Source organism: Hyperoodon ampullatus (assembly GCF_949752795.1).
Source record: "Hyperoodon ampullatus genome assembly, chromosome: 1".
NCBI lineage: Eukaryota > Metazoa > Chordata > Mammalia > Artiodactyla > Ziphiidae > Hyperoodon > Hyperoodon ampullatus.
The window spans coordinates 182,165,525-182,185,172 of NC_136914.1; the positions used below are offsets into that span (position 1 = coordinate 182,165,525).

General features: G+C 47.4%; 1 protein-coding gene across 1 annotated transcript in view; it reads left to right on the top strand.

The window, feature by feature from the left end:
* The window catches only part of WDFY4 (WDFY family member 4), a gene marked incomplete at its 3' end in the record, with an annotated part of 258,736 nt that overhangs the window by 79,172 nt on the left and 159,916 nt on the right, over positions 1 to 19,648 (top strand). Inside the window, exons 22-29 of the mRNA XM_079708852.1 lie at positions 394 to 584; positions 7,019 to 7,171; positions 11,527 to 11,600; positions 13,630 to 13,791; positions 14,403 to 14,494; positions 16,301 to 16,400; positions 18,362 to 18,567; positions 19,363 to 19,532. Coding sequence (XP_079564978.1) covers positions 394 to 584; positions 7,019 to 7,171; positions 11,527 to 11,600; positions 13,630 to 13,791; positions 14,403 to 14,494; positions 16,301 to 16,400; positions 18,362 to 18,567; positions 19,363 to 19,532 — 1,148 coding nt within the window. The remainder of the gene's footprint in view (positions 1 to 393; positions 585 to 7,018; positions 7,172 to 11,526; positions 11,601 to 13,629; positions 13,792 to 14,402; positions 14,495 to 16,300; positions 16,401 to 18,361; positions 18,568 to 19,362; positions 19,533 to 19,648) is intronic.

The following is a 19,648-nucleotide window of genomic DNA, read 5'->3' on the forward strand; positions in this document are numbered from 1 at the left end:
CCTTGCAGTCAGGCAAGAGCAAAACCATGAACTGATGCAAGGGTCCAACGTTGCAGATCTAGAGGGCAGACAAGAGCCAGAAGTTGTCAGAGCAGCCAGCAAACTGAGGCTCAGAGGGCAGCTGGCTCATCCGGCACTCTGGACTGAGACGGAGGGTGGAGGTCTGAAATCCCCTGGGCTGTTTCAGCCTTCTGTGACCCAGAAAGGACTCAGCACAGGATTTCTCATTGACCTAAAACTTTCAAAGCCCCTACTTTTCCTCCCAGCCTGTCCTATGCACAGGCCCCCCCGCTGTGAGTAGATGATGTTCCTGACAGCTCTTGCATGGTGCCGAGGGAACTTCCACTGCAGTGAAGCTGTAGTATACTCAGGAATGCCCTTTGTCCCACACAGGGGTAAGGGTGTTCCACTCCAGCCCTGCTGCCAGCAGCCTGGACTTCATCGGTGGCCCCGCCATCCTCCTGGGCCTCATTTCCTTAGCAACGGATGACCACACCTTGTACGCAGCTGTGAAAGTCCTGCACTCGGTCCTGACCAGCAATGTCATGTGTGATCGCCTGATGCAGCTCATCTGTGGGTACCAGGTAATCCCACCCTCACATCTGAGTCTGCAGTGCCCCCCGTGCAAGGAGCTGGCATCCCCGAGGAGCAGGGAGGAGGCTTGCTGGCCCAAGTGGACATTCCCACTAGCATGACTTTTGGAGAAGGGAAACTGAAGGTCCCTGGGTCCTGAGACCAGTGTCGCCAGAGCAGAGGGCCAGGTGACAGCCAGCCAGAGAGGGGCTCTGATCAGGATGGGGATGCTCACCTGTCTGCGGCTGCCGGCACCTTTCACTGATGAATTTAGGAATCATTTGTGGTGCCCCCACTTTGCATCTAGCATGATGGCTAAGAGCCTAGACCATAGAACTAGAATGCTGCGTTTGAATTGAGCCTCTGCCTAACTTACTACTTAACCTTGCCTGAGTCCTGAGTTATTCTCCACCTGCACGATATGATCTATCATATCTCCTGTATCATGGGGTTGCAGTGAGGGCTAGATGATTTAATACAAGTGAAGGGCTTAGAATTATGTCTGGCCCAGAATAAGTGCCCTAGAAATGTTGGCCATCTTTAGTTTTTAATCTCTCTGTGCTTCAGTTCTCCTCTGTGTAAAATGGGAATAATAGCAACACCTATTTTGTAGGATTGTGATAGCTGAGTTAATTTATGCTGAGTGCTTAGACATGTGCCTGCCCAGAGTAACTGCCATGTGTGTGCACTGTGATTGTTATTGCTGTTTACTGTTCATAATGTCAGACGAGTTGTAGACACTGTCCTTCAGGAATGCCCTGCCTGGCTGGGAAGCAGCCAAGAAAGGACTCATGGAGGGCAGGAATAGGGTCAAAGCCTAGATAAGGTCGCTGGGGCATGAAGGCTGCAGTTTCCTCCTGGGCACAGTGGGGGCAGGGGGAGGGCCTCCCTGTCTCTTCGGCCCCCGAGTCAGGGTCTGAGAAGAAAGCTGTATGGTGTCACGTCAGGCACACCCCCCTCACCTGGACTGCTGCCACAGCCAGACAGCAGCCCCTTCCTCCTGCCTCTCCCTCAAGGTCCACTGATGCCAGTCACAGCTCTACATTATAGACCTGATGACACCTCTGCCTCGTGCAAACCCTTCAGACACGTCCGGTCATTGATACAATATCCTAACTCCTAAAGGCCTTTCTAACTGGCTACCAACCTGTCCTTCCAGCCCCACCTCCCACCCGGCCAACGTTTCATACCCTACACTCCTGTGTCCTCAGATCCCGTGTGGTCATGGATTACTAAACACATAGTGTGACCCTGTGTTCCTGTGCCCGCGGTTTGTTGATCATTTTTCCCAGGTACATTCCTTCTTGTTTTCCCAGGTCGAGCTCCAGTGGCAAGGGGGACATCTCCCCTGACCCCTGCACTGCCCGTGTGGTCATCTCCCGGCCTCTGTGGCACTGTGTGTATGCCCAGGTCTAACTGCTCTCATGCAGTGCTGTGATAATCACTCTGCTCATCTCCATCAGACTGTAATGGTCTAAAGCGCCGGGCTTTTCTTGTTCTTTGCCAGTGTATTACTGAGACCAGAAAGGCTCAGTAAATATCTGGGGAATAAATGAATGGGTGTGGCCAGATTTATATCAAAATGCAAGTATTGAGGCTCCTGGTATATAACAGTTTTCTCTGATTATATTGTTAAAGGCAGTAGTAGTGGGATTTGTCCCAGTTCAGCACATGGATGTCCGCTCTGGCTAGGGATTTTAATAATTACTGTGAGCATTTCTAAAAAGGTCCAAAGCAGTTCCTGCTCTCGTGGGTAGACCTAGAAAGATAAAATAAGACGAATACCAAAATAATTTTAGTACAAATCAAATGCAACAAGTATCCGAGATTCTCTTCCAGAGCTACCACAGTCTCCATGACCCAGTGGTTACCCTCCATCTTCCCAGAACCCTGGAGCTCCTAAGAGCTGGGCCCTGCTGTGTTCACTGTTGTCTCCTCGCTGCCCACTGCAGGGCCCGGCACGTCGTGAGTTCTCAGTGGGTGCTTGTCGCATGAATGCAGTGCCTTGGGAGCGTTAATGTGCTCCAGACCTGCCGAGGTGGCCGCATCACACTTGGTAGAGGAGTCACAAAGAGCTTCTTTAAAAAGAAAGGGGATCGGAGAAGGCCTAGAGGACTGGATTGGCTGAGTTTTTCAGAAAGAGATGGTAGAGGCAAAAAGTGGCCCTTGAATGGAATCTATTTACTCAACTCATATTGACTGAGCACCTCCTAAGAGCCAGGCACAGTGTCAGGCTAGGGATACAGATGAATAAATGGGTTTAGTCCCTCCCTCCGTGGAAATTTCTGTCTGACTCAGTCTGTTTATGCTATAAAAGATACCATAGATGAGGTGGCTTAACAGCCACAGAAATTTATTTCTCAGAGTGCTATAGAGTGAGAAATCCAAGACCATGGTGCTGGCAGATTCAGTGTCTGGTGAGGACCTACTTCCTGTTTCATAGACAACCATCTTTCTGCTGTGTCCTCACATGGCAGAAAAGATGAAGGAGCTCTCAGGGGTCTATTTTATAAGGATACTAATCCCACTCACGAGAGCTCCATCCTTATGACCTAATCATCTCCCAAAGGCCCTGCCTCCTAATACCATCATACAGGCAATTAGGTTTCAATATATAAATTTTGAGGAGATACAGTCAGCCTACAACATTGTCTAATGAGGTAGAGAGAAAAATACTATCACGAGACAAGGACTCCCAAATAGTTTGAGTAAAGAACCCATCAGATTCAGAGATTCACTGTAGCTTTACATGTGAAGGCAGAAGAAAAAATTTTAAAACTCCTATGGCTTACAATAGAAATATTTCAAAAATTTATGTATTCAGGGAAAGAGGTAGTGGTAGAGAGGTGGGAAATGACAGGTTTGAGTAAAGAAACAAGATTTTTATTACTATTTTTTTGCCTTCCCTGACTACTCTTTATAAAACAGAACCCTCATCTCCCTCTAGACACATTTTCTTGCTATGTTTCTTCCTAATGTGCATGCCTGTTTGGCATGTTGTATATGTACTTGTTGCCATGTTTGTGGTCTGTTTTGCCCCTAGACACAAGCCCCATGAGGACAGGACTGGGTTTGCTTGTTCAATGTTGCATCCTAAGAGCACATGGTAGACAGTAAGTGTTCAGTAATGATTTTTGGAATGAATCAGTGAATGAAAACAAGGGTCTTTAATTAACTGGCTGGCTCAGGAGTGGATTTAATCATTTTTTAGACGTTTACTCTGTATTCATCTGTTGGTTTGCTGATTGGAGAGCATAACCCTTCCTATCTGTTATTTCTATCAAACTTATTTATCATCCTCTTGTCAGACTAGGTGACATCCAGCCAAGTTTTATAAGATGGATTTTCATAACATGGTAAAGATGGAGGATGGTGTTCTAGATTAACATTATGAACACTTAAGGGATCCAAGATGGGTTCCTCAACATGGCTGGGAGGAAAGTACAATTGCAGGCAGGTGCACAGCCTAGATGGAGACAGAGGGAAGGGTCAGAGCCCCACCACTCCATGGAACATGGATCTTATCTCAGAGGTGACGAGTAACCATTCACAGGCTTAGAACAGGGAAGTGGAATGAATGATGCTTTAGAATGACATTTGACACCTGTGTGGAAGATGGTTTGAAGGGTCAAGATCGGAGACTGGATAGAATCCAACATGATGTGAGACTGCATCCCGGATCTGGGGAGACTTGGAGTCTTTGTGAGCAGTCTTGGCACGTAGCATATGAAAACAGCCAGTGCTGTGCACCCAGAGTGCTGCCGACAGGAAGGAATAAGACATTTGGGACATGCTAAGTGTGAAGTGACTGTGAGACATCAAAGGTAAAATATCAGGTGGGATACCCAGCTCTGGAGTTCAGAAGGGCATGCTTGGTGGGAGGTATAGATGTGAGAGTCATCAATATCATCATGATGGTATTTAATCTAAGGAAATTGATGAAGTAGCCAAAGAAAAGGAGTAGTGAAAGGAGAGAAGAGGACAAAGGAGGAAGCAGTGAGGAACTAACCAGGTAGAGCTTGGAAATATGAAAACCCAACAAGGGAAGTTGAGAGGGAAGAAGGAAGAGAAAACAAAGAAATGCTTTGTCAAAGAATTTGAAAAATAAAGTGTTCTGAGAAGGTGGGCATAGTCAAACAATGCTAGATGCTGATAAATAATGCAGCAAACTAGGGACAGAGAAGTCCCTGTTGGACTTGGCACCTGGGAGTCACTAGTGACCTTTCTAAGGCAGGTGGGCAGGAAGAGGCAGCAACCAGCGGAAGGGGGTTGAGAAGAGAATGTGAAGTGAGGATGTGGAGCCTGAGTGTGTTGATAGTGCTTTCTATTTTTTTAAATTTTTAAAAATCTTTGGCTGCTTTGGGCCCTCGTTGCTGTGCACGGGCTTTCTCTAGTTGCAGCGGGCGGGGGCTACTCTTCGTAGCAGTGCGAGGGCTTCTTATTGCGGTGGCTTCTCTTGTTGCGGAGCACAAGCTCTAGGCACGCGAGCTTCAGTAGTTGCAGCACGCCACGAGGGCTCAGTAGTTGTGGCGCTCGGGCTCTAAGGTGTGCAGGCTTCAGCAGTTGTGGCTTTCAGGCTTAGTCGCTCCACGGCCTGTGGGATCTTCCCAGATCAGAGCTCGAACCCGTGTCCCCTGCATTGGTAGGCAGATTCTTAACCACTGCACCGCCAGGGAAGTCCGATAGTGCTTTCAAGAAGTTTACCTACAAAGAAGAGTAGAGAAATGGGACCCAAACTAGAGGGATTAGGGTTCAAGAGAAGGTTATCTTTAAAAGGAGAACTACTAGGGCATATTTGTCGGGAAGAAAGTGACAGAAGAGGGAAGGATGGATGAAGCTAGGAGAGAAGAGCTATCCCAAGGAGCAGGCGAGGGGTGGGTCCCAGAGGCCAGGTTAATAGAAACCCTGCTTGTGACAGGAAGGAATGCAGTGCAGGCATCTGTGGATCTGATGGTGGGGACATGAGAGTGTTCACGTCTGATGGGTTCTAAATTCTCAGCTGTGCACTGAGTCAGGTGGTAGAGGGAGGGAGGCTGAAGGAGAGAGGAGAAGAGATGAGATCATCATCTTTAGGATGAGGAAAGCCAGCTTACTGAAAAAAGAGTTGGACCGCCAGGCCAAATTGAGTACCAATTTGACATTTGACACTATTAATGTAAAGTGAAACCAGTCAGCCTGAGTGATTTTTCTCAAGCAGCTTTCAGCCATCCTAATTATGTCCTGGTTGGGGAGTGGGGATATGCTGAAGAAGTGACTGGAACAGTCTGAAAAGATATTATTTTCTGATTACAGTAGTCTCAGTCAGTTTGGGCTGCTATAACAGAATACTATAGACTGGGTGGCTTATAAACAACAGAAATTAATTTTCTCACAGTTCTGGAGACTGGGAAGTCCAAGATCAGGGTGCCAGCATGGTCAGGTTGAGTGAGGACTCCCTTTCTGGATTGCAGATGGCCAACTTCTCATTGTATCCTCACATGGCAGAGCAGAGAGAGGAAGAAAGCTCCCTTGTGACTCTTATATAAGGGCACTAATCCCATCTGTGAGGGCTCCACCCTCATGACCTCATCTAATGCTAATTATATCCCAAAAGAGCTGTCTCCAAATACCATCATATTGGGGAATAGGGTTTCAACATGTGAATTTGGGGAGGAACAGACATTCAGTTCATAACAACAAGTGAGACTTCCTAATGACACACTGGAAGAGCGTGTCTGAGAGGACAGGGAGAAGGGTGGACTGTGTCAGATACAGGCGTAGGGAATTGAGTTGTGGATGAGCTGAGCTGAGAATCCAGATGAAGTTGATGAGAACCCAGATGCAAGTGGATGGCGGGTCAGCCTGACTTCTGTGTGACTGAGGTCAGCAGAGACATGAGGCTAGGTGAGGTCCATCTTATTAGTCTCTGAGATGAGTGTGGGCCACTGGGATCCCAGTGCCTCCAACTCGGTATGGTTGCTTGCGTGTTGCCAGTTTCCCAGGGCCTGGCACAGCAGAATGGCCCATCTGTTGGCAGCAGCCTGAAGTGAAGCTGATGTGACTGGGTTCGTGGGCAGGTGGTGGCTTCCTAGTGATATAGCAACATCAGTAGGATGGGTATGAATGTAGGATTCAGTAAAGGAAAATGAGAAAAGTACACAGAAATGTAGAAAGAAACCAGGAGAAGGTGGCATTCTGGAAATGTGTAAGATTCAGGAAGGAGCTGGGGGCCCACAGTGAGAGGTGAAGCCTCAAGTACAGAAAAGTAGACACTGGTGGGGAAGCAGCCACAGAAGTTGGTATATGTTTTCCTTCTGATAACAAGGGAATGGAAGAGGTAGCACCAGAGAGCGGAGCATCTTCAGACTGGGCTGACCAAAGGTGCTGGTAGGAACAAGTGGGTGAGGGAGAAAGAGTGGTGACGATGCATTCATGAGTAAACTGCTTTGTGTTTTAACCTTTGCAGATAATGGCGTTTCTCCTGAGGAAAAAGACCTCTTTCCTAAACCATCGCATTTTTCAGCTGATGCTGTCTGTTGCCGGCACCGCAGAACTGGGCTTTGGGTCCTCTGCTATCACCAACATCGGTGTCTTCCAGCACATCCTCTGCAATTTCGAGGTAAACTGGAGACTGGTCACTAGCCCTAAAGGAACAGGTGTGTGGTGGTACAGAAAGCCTGGAGCTTTCTCTAAACCCAGCAGGTCAGCTTCCTCGATGGTCAAGATGGTGGTGAGAGAGAAAACTGACAAGGCTTTGAAGTTCAGAGGCCTTGGTTAATAATTAACTCCTACCACCAATGGGCTGTGTGGCCTCGGGCACGTCTCTTGACTTCTCTGAGTTTCAGTCTTCTCATGTGTGAAAGGGAGACCATCTCCTCTCCCTCACAGGCTGGTGTGGGAGCCAAATCAGATAGTACCTGGAAAAGGATTTTAAAAGTGTAAGCTTCCATATATAAGAAGGATTTTAAAATATACCAATTCCTTTGGATGGTGCTTTGCTGTTTATAAATGTTCCTTCAAAGGGATGAGTGAGAGATGCTGAGGGCACACCTGAGGCTGAGTGAGGAGTACTGCACAGACCTTTGGGTGGATAGATCCATTCACAAAGCATCGTTTACTGAGTGCCCACGAGGGTCGGGCACTGGTGTGTTCTGGAGACATGGTGATAACCAGGATGCAGCCCCTGCATGCAACGATGGGGCCCAGGACATGACAAAGGTGGTGCTACAATGTGCTGGGTGCCAGTGAGGGAGGCACAGGGCATCTGGGGAGTGGAAGGAGAGGACAGTCAGCTCAGCGGATCTGGGCTCTGGGGCTGAGTTTGACAGAATGTGTTCAATGGGAGAATATTTCAGGTGGAGTGGATGCTATTTGCTTACACGTGGGAATGAGAGCAACCATGGGGATTTGAGAGCAAGGGGCTTGGGGCACCTGTGGGGATGTTGTTGCAGGTAGAGGTGAGGCTGGAGGAGGAGGGAGAGAAGGCAGCGGAGGATGGTAAGCTGCAGGGCGCACGCTTTAGCCGGTACACACTGAAGTCTATGGAAGTATTTTAAAAACTGTTTATTTTAATTAAAAAATAATATGTGCTTGTTATAGAATATTTTAAATTATAGAAAAATGGAAGAAAAACTCCTCTTTCTGAGACCCAGACGACTGTTGTTAACTTTGAATGCATCCCTTTTTTTGTACTTTCTATGCATAACATATGTATTCTTTAAAAATCATAGTCATGATCATAGTGTAGGTATTATTTCTCCCAGCTTCTTTTATGAGCTAATCTTGATACCAGAACCAAAAAAGGATAGTATGGGAAATGAAAAAGTACAGGTCAATCTTACTCATAAATAAAAGCTACAAAAAACCTAAATGAAATACTATCTTAATTGGACCAGGCCAGGATGAACACCCAGACCTGGATCTGCAGATAGATGCAAGGCTTGTGGGGGAATCCAGTAAGGCCTGCGATACGGGCTTCCTGTGCACAACGGGGAAGCAGATATGCACAAATGGCTTTACTACCCTGGTAAACAAGACAGCATGCCTTGGCAGCACTGCTGCCCCTTCCAAAATGCTGCGGCCGTGCTCAGGCAGCTTGGCTCCACGACATCGTTGCCATCAGCCCAGCCCAGGAATGACCCATGCAGGAACCCACCGTGCTCCCACTGCCTGTTCCTGGAACCACCATGGGCACCACCCGTCCCCTCCCTGGATAAACTTACCCCTCAGCTGAGCCAGTGCTTTTTCACTGGGGTTAGGAAAATAGGCAACCAATAAAAACAAGCAAAAAGATGCTAAAAAACCACACTAAAACAAAATGAAATGAAATAAAATTTTAAAAGATTGGGAGGAGAGAATTTCAAAAAGAAGAGTTTCCCCAGCGTCTGCCTACATCAGGCGCAGTAAGGGCAGGGCTGTGTGGGTTGTGTTTGGAGGTCACTGATGGGCCCAGTGAAGAGTAAATGGTGGGGTCAGACATGAGGTGAAGAGCGGGGAGGAGGCGGGAAGGAGACAGTCAGTGGGCTTTTGAAGAAGAAAGAGAGAGAGAAGGAAATAGGAGCGTTTCAGAACTTAGATAGGAGACTTGAGCAGTGAAAAAGGGGTGGTTAAAATACCAGTGTGAGAATCAAACTGACAGGACAAGTCCTTCAAGGAAAGGGAGGGTTTGGAGAACAGAGAGTGGGTTACAGGAGAAGGTGCATGATCCTTGATGACGGGTGTGCAGCAGGGAGGGACAGGAAGTTGAGAAGCTGGAAGGGACAGGACGTCGAAGTCATGCGTGTCTTAGGCTTGTGGTCTCAGAAAAGGCCGCCTCTTTCTGAGAGTGAGGTGGTCCCAGGGGTGGGGAAGAGAACAAAATTTGATATTCAATCAAATTGAAGCCAGACATCTCAATGCAGTCTTTAGTACAGGGGTTATGTGACACAGGATGACAACCACAAGATTCAGTTATGCATGTTTCCCAATATTCAGACAGTTGGTATTATGTAAAATAATTTCTAAAAGAGCTAGGCAGCCTCAAATGTGCTGTGGCAACTTCTTATTGTTCTAAAGCTCTGGAAAAGGAAACGGGGGGAGGGGTATTGTTTTGTGGGAAGGGTAAGGGGTACCACAGGGTTCCTGTCTTACTTTCTCAGCTCTTCCAGCTCCTGACACAGAGCCTGCTGTATCATTTGCTCATGGTTGCCTTCGTGAATGAATGAATGAATTCCAAGTATGCAAAGCTCTTGGCACCCACTTGAGTATGTTGGGATGCCATGTCTGGCTACCCCTACCTCCCTGGTAGCCACATCGATCCACACCAGCTCTTTTAAATGGCAGCTGCCCCACCTCTGTGTATACTGGGCAGTGGCTGTGCTTACAGGAGCTGGAAATCTGTCAGCCTGTTTCTGGCTTAAGCGTAATCCACTTATCTTACTTTGGTTTACTTTGCATTCACTCTTTTAAAAAATGTAATGGATCCTTATTAAGTGCCCACTACATGGCATGTGTGATGCTGGGCCCTGGGGACTGGGGAGGGACAGTCTCTGCCTTCCTGATAAACTTATGTCCACTGAGACTCTTCTGTTTTCCCCAGTAAGTGAAAGGATGGAGCCATGGCCACCTGCTTGGTTCAAGTGAGGTTGATTATTATTATTATTATTATTATTATTTATTATTGGGGTATAATTGTTTAACAGTGGTGTGTTAGTTTCTGCTTTATAACAAAATGAATCAGTTATACATATACATATGTTCCCATATCCCCTCCCTCTTGCGTCTCCCTCCCACCCTCCCTATCCCACCCCTCCAGGCGGTCACAAAGCACCGAGCTGATCTCCCTGTGCTATGCGGCTGCTTCCCACTAGCTATCTACCTTACGAGGTTGATTATTGACCCTCTGGGTCACTGTCTGCAGGAGATGCCTGTAGGGGAGCACAGAGAGGAGGCAAGAGAGTGGGCTTCATGGTCAGATTGACCAGGCTTTGAAGCCAGTCTCTGCCAATTAAAAACTGTGGGGCGCCAGACAAGTTACTCAGTCTCTCTGAGCCTCACTGTTCTTATCTACTAAACGCAGATAATGATATCATTTTAGGACTTTGTATGATGCTTCTTGCCTCAAGCAAATGGTATCATTTGTAAGTGTGAGCTCTTTTTGCTGCTATATGAGTGCACTCTTACAATCCTGCACCTGAACCTTATAGATTCTGGGCCTTAGGAAACATCAGCATTTAGATGAGAAATAGTAGAGCTCTCTAAAGGGAAGTAGAAATGAGACATGAAGGCACACCATCACCTCTGCCCCAGAAGGATGGGGAGCAGCTGCATTTTGTTTACAATGAAGAAAGCAACCCAGTGATAAAGTTCACTGTCAGAATCTCAGTGCACTTCACACCTGCATGTCACGCACAATTGTGTTTACAGGAGATGGGAACATGGGCTGTGCTGCAGGTTCTGTAGATAGGGGAACTGAAGAAACTGCATGCACAAGTTGCTACAGCATAAAACCTGAGAGGTGGGACTCAGCTTCTAATTCCAGTCCTATCACTTGCGGGTGGTGAGGTACCTGTCACTCAGTGGTCTGTCTCAGCCTGTCTTTTCACATCTCTGAATTGGGAGCACTGGTATTTGCCTTGTAGGATCCAATGAAAATGAGATGTTGTTTGGTGTGTGGACACACAGGTTGCAGGGCCCAGGGTGGGACACACGTAGGAGATGGTTAGTGCAGGTGTCCTTGGTTAGAATCTAGACCTACAGTGAAGCTCCAGAGAGCAGCAGAGATGGGGAAGATAGGAATGGTGTTTGCACTTGCCCCTGGGGGAGGTGCCCTCTACTTTCTAGCTGTCAGGAGAGCTAGTCTGATTCCAGAGCTGGTAAGCTGTGTTAGTGATTCCAAGCCAAAGGAGATCACACCCAGCACCGTACCTGCTCACGCTGCCTGGAAACCCTTCTCTCCACACACCTTGGTTTCACTGTGTTTGTTCTGTCTTCTAGCTCTGGATGAATGCTGCGGACAACTTGGAGCACTCCCTCTTTTCCCATCTTGTAGAAATCCTTCAATCACCAAGGTAAGCTGGGCTTTGGCAGCCTGGGGGTACAGTCAAAGGCTTCATGCCAAGAACAGGGACTGAGAGGACAGGACAGCTGGTGGTTCAGCAACCACGGCCTTCTCCCCTCCCAGAGCACTTGGTCCCCAGGTGGTAGCATGTCTGTCTTAGTCTACACAGCTGCTATAATGAAAATACCATAGACTGGGTGGCTTACAAATCACAGAAATTTATTTCTCACAGTTCTGAAGACTGGAAGTCTAAGGTCAAGGCTCTGGCAGATTCAGTGTCCGGTGGGGACCTACTTCCTGGTTCATAGTTGGCTGTCTTCTCACTACAACCTCACATGGCAGAAGGGGTGAGGGAATTCTCTGGGGTCTCTTTTATAAGGGTGCTAATCCCATTCATGAGGGCTCCACTCTCATAACCCAAGCATCTCTCAAAAGCCCCACCTCCAAATACCATCACACTGAGTGTCACTTTTTGAATTATTCAGGGCTCTTTTGATTGCAAGTGGCAGAAATACAACTCAAACCAACTTAAGGAAGGAAGAAAGGGAGGGGAAAAAAGGAAGGTGGAGAAAGAGGAAATTTATTGGCTCATACAGTTGACTGAGGCAGAGCTTCACATGTCTGGATGATGCTCACATTACTTTATCTGAGGTCTGTCCCTCATCTCATCTATGTTTTCTTCTGTGCTAACTTTATTCTGGCTGGGCATCCTCATAGCATGTCCTCTGCTCAGCACAGTCGGAAGGCAGGGCTTCCTTTTCACTCGATAGTCCTAGCAATAGGATGGAGTCTCACGGGGCCATCTTGGGTCATGTGGCCAGGCAGCATGACTTCCCCTCTGGAGCGGGTGGAGGGGAGTTAGAAAGAGGTAATTCCCAAGGAAAACCAGGGATCAGAATATGGGGGAAGGGAGGCAGGAGTGCCAACCTATCAATCCACCTCCTTCCTTACAAATAAAGCCGTTCACACACACCCCCCACCTGCCTCCTCACATATCAGCTCTTCTGGAGATCATTAGGACCTCAGTGTTTTGACTGTATTTGCAGCCATCTTTTCATGCAGCCGTTCATGATGGACTATCTATTATAAACCCACTCCATTCCATAACAGTTCTTAGTGCTAGAAGTTCAGAGAAGGGCAAGACATAGCCCTGTGGTGAAGGAATACAGAAGAGCAGGCTACTCAGTGCTGTGATTAGAAAGAGCACAAAGGACAGTGGGGACTTACAGGTGATGAATGCACATCTTCCCATTGAGCCCATGAGAGCAAGTCACACGCAGAACTGGGCTGGTTCTACCTCTTTTGTGTATCAGAGATGTGGCACTCGGCAGAATTCAACACAGTAGTACTGAAAAGACAGTTCAGGAAGGAGCCATCCACCCAAATTCATTCTCCTCCACCTTTATTTTCTTTCTCACTTTCCACTTTCTTTCTGTACCTGTTGTTTTCTAAGAGACGGACACTCACCCTGGAAGCTGTTTTCTTTGGGGGAGTAGAATTTACTGGAAATTGTATTTGCGATTATCCTAAGGAGGGAGTGCGGAGGCTTGAATTCTGTCTCTCTCCCCCTTTGACTCTCAGCGGCGTGTTCATCCACTTTGTGGTTTGGGGTGGGCAGGAAGACGCACACCCAGATGGGCTCGCGGAGGCCCGCGCTCCGGCTATTGGGAAGTGCTCCGCGGTCACACTCCAGTCTGCTCTCTTTGTTCTGAGTTTTCTGAGACCAGCATTAGTTTTCCCTGAGGCTTGGAATTTAAAAGTCAGTAGCTGGGGTTGTCTTTGAAGGCAGTTTTCAGGGGTGGGGGCGTGAGGGGGTGGAGGGGTGGAAGGGCACCGGGAGGCTCATCCCTGAGCGACTCTGGCACTGGGCAGACACATATTCGATGGGTGTCTGACAGCGTTTTGACGAGTTGCCAAGAGCGCATCGGAGTCAGAGGGCCATGGAGCAAGCCCAGCCGGTGGAACCTTTTTAGCAGAAACACAGCAAATTTGGTTCATTCCAGTAAAAGCTTTTACTGCCTCTCTCCCGGGCTCGCCAGGGAAGGACCCCGGAATGCTGAAGTTGCTCACCAGGCGCGGCTTATTCCCAAGCTCGTCTTCCTCTTCAACGAGCCAGGCCTCGCCCCCTCCAAGATACCCACCATCATTGCCATCCTGGGCTGTCAGCTGAGGGGCCACTTCAGCCTCCAGGACTTGCGCAGGTACTGCGCCAGCTCCCCGGGGGGAAGGGCAGAGCCTCGGGGCTGTTTAAGGAGGGAAGGTAGGCGCCAGCTCTCCGCTGACCATGCTCAGCCCAGCAGCACTGCCCCTTCAATGCAGCAGCAGGTTCTATTTCCTTCGAACCTCCTAGGAGTTTCTCTGTTCAGGGCGGAGAGCTGAAAAAAGGGGTGGGTCCGCTAGACTCCCCAGCAGGCTGTGTGTTCACTGCTCCCTGGTGCTCGGACACACCTCGTGTGCCAAGAACTCCAGAAATTCCGTGAGCACAGGCATCCTCACTGACCAACAGCCCAACATGCCTGCCTTTTGCAGACTTCCCAAAGGATAGTCCCCACTGGCAGGACATTCACCTTTTCTGTCCTCATCCCTGTTTGTTCTGTTGAGCTGGCAGAGCCAGAGTTAGCTGCTCTGATGAATCCTGACAGATCTGAGAAGTCTTTGGAAATATCACATTGATGACAGAATAACGCGATTCCCCTCAAAGCCTCCCTGGAAGCCGCATTTAGGTGGATCACTGTAGAAAACCTTCACGTGTGTGTTTAGGAGACAGGGGCTGAGCCCACATTTGAGCGTGTCCTTCTCTTTCTGTCTTAAGAATCGGGCTGTTTGTTGTGTACACCCTCAAGCCTTCATCGGTGAACGAGAGGCAGATCTGCGTGGACGGAGCCCCGGACCCCTCCGTGTCCGGTGAGAAGACCTTTCCCAGACGCAGCAGGACAACCACTGTGTCCTGAAGGCAGCAGAACGACCCCCATGACGGCCCTGAGAGGAACATGCTGTGGGGCCATTGTGCATGAAAGGCTGAGGGGGAGGAGGGTGAAGGCACCCACAGCCGAGCTGTTGTTCCCACATGGTGGCTTATGAGGTCACAGCTCTATGATTATGGTCACGAATAAACGCAAATTGTATGTGCTTCCTTCACAACCTGGAATGGCTTCCAAGGCCTCCAGGATAACACTCAGTTTCCTGTAGACCAGCAGGTGGGAGCCTTCATGCCCCAGCCCTTGCCTTGCTCCCCTGATGAGCCCCAGCTTCAACACTCTGAAGCACGTACAGGTCCTAATGTGTGACGGTCCGCCCGTCCATCCATGCTCTGCAGGTGCTGTTCCCTCTGCAGGAGTGCCTCCCTTGCCCTGCCCCCACCCCATCTAACCCCGCTAGACCAGCTGTTCCCAGTCCCACAAGCCAAGTTAAGTCATCTCTTCTGTGCTTCTAGAGCCATTACATTTAATCTCATGCAAAGGTCTGTGATTTGTTTCTCTGAGTCTCTCTCTCCCTAACCAGACTCAGAACCGCAGCTACATCGTGTTCCAAATTCCCTCTGCTAGGGCAAATGTGAGGGGGACAACTACTGACTGCTTTGCCCTGGGTCCTCTGTATCTGCTGTGTCCAAGATGGGAGCCTCTAGCTGCACATGGCCATTTAAATTTAAATTCTAATTAATCGAAATGAAATGCAATTAAAAATTCAGTTCCTCAGTCACACTAGCCTTGTCCCAAGTGCTTGATAACCACGTGCGGCTAGTGGTTACTGCACTGGACAGGACAGATAGAGAACACTTTTACCGCAAAAGATTCTCTTAGATAGTGTTACTCAGTCCAGATAAATTATCTCTTATCCTTAGACCAAGCCTGAAAAGTAGGAATTACTTTTCCCATTTTACAGATGAGGAAACGGAGGCTCAGAGAGATTAGGACCTTAATGAGAGATGGGGCCAGAATCCAAATAGAAGGGACTCTGACTCCGGTTCTCCAAGCTGCCTCATGCTATTTCTACAGCATGGTGGGTGTGCCCCAAATTGGTGGTAAAATAACTGGCTAACCAAAGGGAAGCATGAATGGATAATGAGACAACAGTATACTGTTTTGTCAACCCTTTTTCTCATAGGGACTCCACACTAAAACTTTTATCTCACTAAACATCTTCTATTAAGACAATATTTACATGGCCTTCAGGGTTATAATAACACTTCAGAAGTAAAGTTTCTTCTTCCGTTGGATCCATATACCTCTTGCTACAATTCAAGCTCTATTTTTAGTGCAACATAGACATGCCAAAGGTCTAGCCTAGGAACAAATTGAGAGCAGGAACTCAGATCAAGGATCATAATCTTCACTTCTTTGCCCCCAGTGCCTTGCATAATGCCCAGCATGTAGTAGGTGCTCAGGAAATGTTGCAGCCTATGATAATTTAAAAAATTCCTCTGCTGGAAGGAGAATTTGACCTTATCATTTTTAGGATTTTTTGTTTTGGTGGGGGATGGGGAATGGGGAGCATCAAAAACATCTCTAGTTAAAGGGAACTTTAGGAACATTTCCTGAAATTCTTTTTAAGCATTGCATGGAAATCTAGAACTGAAAGCCAAAATTTCTAGTCCCATCCATGTCTCAACTCCTGGGAGAACTAAGCATTTGGTAAATACGATTGCTTACTGCAGCAAATATTGTCTCTTTACATCCGTTTTTTCTCAAATCTGAATTTTCTTTTTTGTAGCTGGAAGTCAAACATCTGGAAGGACAATCTGGCTCAGAAACCAGTTGCTGGAGATGCTGCTCAGTGTAATATCTTCTTCCCGACTTCATCTGTCCTCTGAGTAAGTAGCTCCAGAAAGAGTGATTTGGCATGAGGCTGCTTCATACAGGGTGCATATTAAAACCTTTTCTTAATGAAAAGTTTAGCATCTCTGAGTTGGTTTTCTGCAATGTGTTCTCTGCACTAGTCAGAAAGAAAATTATATTTTCTCCACCCAATAAAGCAAACCTTGCCCTAAGATATTCTGATGCAAATGTTAAATGGGCATGAGTAACTCAAAACAGATTTGGTGTAATTACAATAAACGCTTTTTGTCACCATTGCTATAGTGTCATTGTTATTGTTTTGGCGGTTGTGATAATTACCGATTTTGATGTCCTATACTTGGCAGACAATAGAATGGAGAAATGGTTAGCCTAAATAACATCTATCAAGGAAAAGGCTTGCCAAATTCTTCTGCTATTTACTGTTATTTAGCTATTTTTCCAAGTTGGAAAAAGAAGTATCTGCCTTCAATTAACTTTCAAAAACAACGTGTAATCATAAAATTCCATGAACTCTCTCCGACTGCCTGTTTTATCTCAGCTCTGGAGTCATTAATTCAAGAACTATTTGTTGAGTATCTCCTGTGTGCCAGACACCGTTCCTCCCTCTGAGAATGCAGTGCTGAGTAAGACAGTCCGGATCCTTATTACTCTCACTGAGTTGACATTTTAGTGTGTACGTGTGTTTGGGGCAGGGAAGAATCAGGATGGGGAGTTACCCCTCAGTAAAACGGCCTTTCAAATAGTGCTTAAAAAGTCTTTACGTGTCTAGAATCAAAGCATGGTAGAACTGGAAGATGCCTTGGAGATGAGCTAGTCCCTTCCTTTTCACTTTTTTGAAAAGGAATGTAGTGTAGTGCTTAAGCACCTGGACTCTGACAGCCAGACCTCCTGGGTTCAAATCCCAGCTCTGTCCCCCAGGGACCTCGGGGAGGTTACCTAAGCCTCCCCTCTGTGCCTCTCTTCTACTCATCTTTATGAGGATTAAGATAGTAGCTGGCATAGATGGAAATTATTATGTGGATAGCTCTGAGCATGGTGCCTGGGATACTATAAATACTCCATCAGCTAACCACTGTCACCATCACCACCACCATTCTCATTACCATCATCATCACTACCACCAACATCCTCCTCCTCATCATCATCATAATGAAGGAAGATGACCAGAGCTCGTCAAGAGCTCTGCCAAAGTCATCCCATTAGCAAACGGAGACATGACTAGAAGAGAAGATGGATGGTCTCTTGACTCCTAGTTCTAGTGGCCACGCCCTCACCATGCCTCATCTGGCAGCTCGTGCTGAGAACACTGCCCGGCCAGGATGGATCCTTCCCTGGCTCTCACGAGGCTGAGTCCTTTGCTGAACCATTGCCCCTGAGGATTGGCTTCCCATCTCCCTGCCCTCCCTTTCCCTCTAGCAAGTCTGTATTCTCTAGACTCATCGTTTTAAAATTCATTTTTGAAAGTGACAGTTAGACATGTATTTTTTTGCCTAAGCCAATAAAGGTGCATAAATATTGGACTATTCCATTTAGATTAGTTTTGAACTAAAGTGTGTTTAAGAAGGGAGTTCAGTAACCATTATGTGTTTTATGTGACTGCATTGATGTAATTAGATGGTGGCCATTCAGACACCGTGTAGGCATGAATATTAGTGAATAGGGCTATCAAAGGGCCTGCATATTTTTACATCTATTGGTACATAGTTTCCAACTGCTTTCAAAAGCTTTGGCCAACTTACACTTCAGCCATTAATAGGCAAATTCATCTATTTCACAGCAACCTTGCCAGCATTTTATTTTACCGATCTTTTAAAATATAGCATGTACTTTGCTAAGTGATGTCCAGATATTAAACTTAACTTGCCGTTTTTAGGTGACTAGTGAAGCTGAACGTTATTTGAATTTTCTGGACATGTCATTTGCTTATGGGCTGAGAGGTAATTTATAGCATTTATTGACCCCCTTCCCCCCGCAGGACAAAGGAAGAGATGTTTCTGAACCTGGGGCCCGATTGGTTCCTGCTATTCGTGCAGGGCCATGTGCACCCCAGCACAGTGGTGCTGGGATTGAAGCTGCTGCTGCACTTTTTGTCAAACCCCTCCCTCCGCGGGCGATTTAAAGATGGCCTGTCTGCGGGGTCCTGGGTGGAACGCAGCTCTGAGGGCGTGGACATCCTGATGGGTGAGTGTGTGGTCATCTCCAGGAGGCAGGGTGCCCCCTGTGGTCTGTGAGTGAGGACCTGCCAGGACTTGCTTGGGGCTTTCACAGCTCCGTGCTGTAGGATCACCTTGACCCTGACCCCTTCCCTCCCATCAGCCCCAGCCCCCTCTGACTTCCTTTTTAGGATCCCACCATGGCCTCACTGCTCTTCAGATGCTGGGGATTTCTTCCCATTCCTCAAAGCCTCCTTAGCTCTTTCCCTCTTCTTGGGATGCTTCCCCAACCCTCAGTACCGGCATGGCTCTCCTGTTTGATGTGGATTCATCCTTCAGCTCTTGATTCAAATGTTACTTCCTCTAGGAGAGAAGTCCCGTATGGATTAGGGCACCTCTTATACTCTCTCTTTTTTTTTCCATAGTGCTTATCATCGTTTATACATATTTATTTAGGTATTTAATTCTGTAAAGTCTGTCCCTCCCACCACATTGTAAGTAGTTGATAAAGGCCTGGGGTTCTGTGTATTTTGTCAGAACACTATGTTCTTATTGCCTAATACAAAAAGGTCTTATTGCCTCTAGGGTGGTAGGCACCAAATAAGCATCTGGTTTTGAACGAATGAATGAGCATGTCAGGAATAGGAAAAATTCTTGTTGAGTACTTTCTTGTGCTCTAGTATGTGTGACATGTATTTCCATCTGGCATCTCTGTGGGATGGGTGGGTGGTAGGGGATTCCTTTCTGCGCCCAATTCTCACCTTGACCAGAAGCAACAGCAAGTTTTCTCAGTTGGATTTTGTGCCCCTCCCCCTCATAATAGATAACCTGAAGAGCCACCCTCCCACGCCTGACCAGAGCCCCTGCGTGCTTCCTGGGTTCCAAGTCTTGAGTGACTTTCTGGCCCACCATGTTCATATTCCGGAAGTCTACCTCATCGTGTCCACCTTCTTCCTACAAACACCACTTACAGAGCTGATGGACGGGCCCAAAGTAGGTTCTTGGGGTTCCTGGGATGGAGTGACACACTTGGCTTTCTGATTCTGTATGACCAAGGCAGGTCCCTAAGACTCCCCTCCCCTTCCTCCATGTTTTTCCAGCTTTCGTCC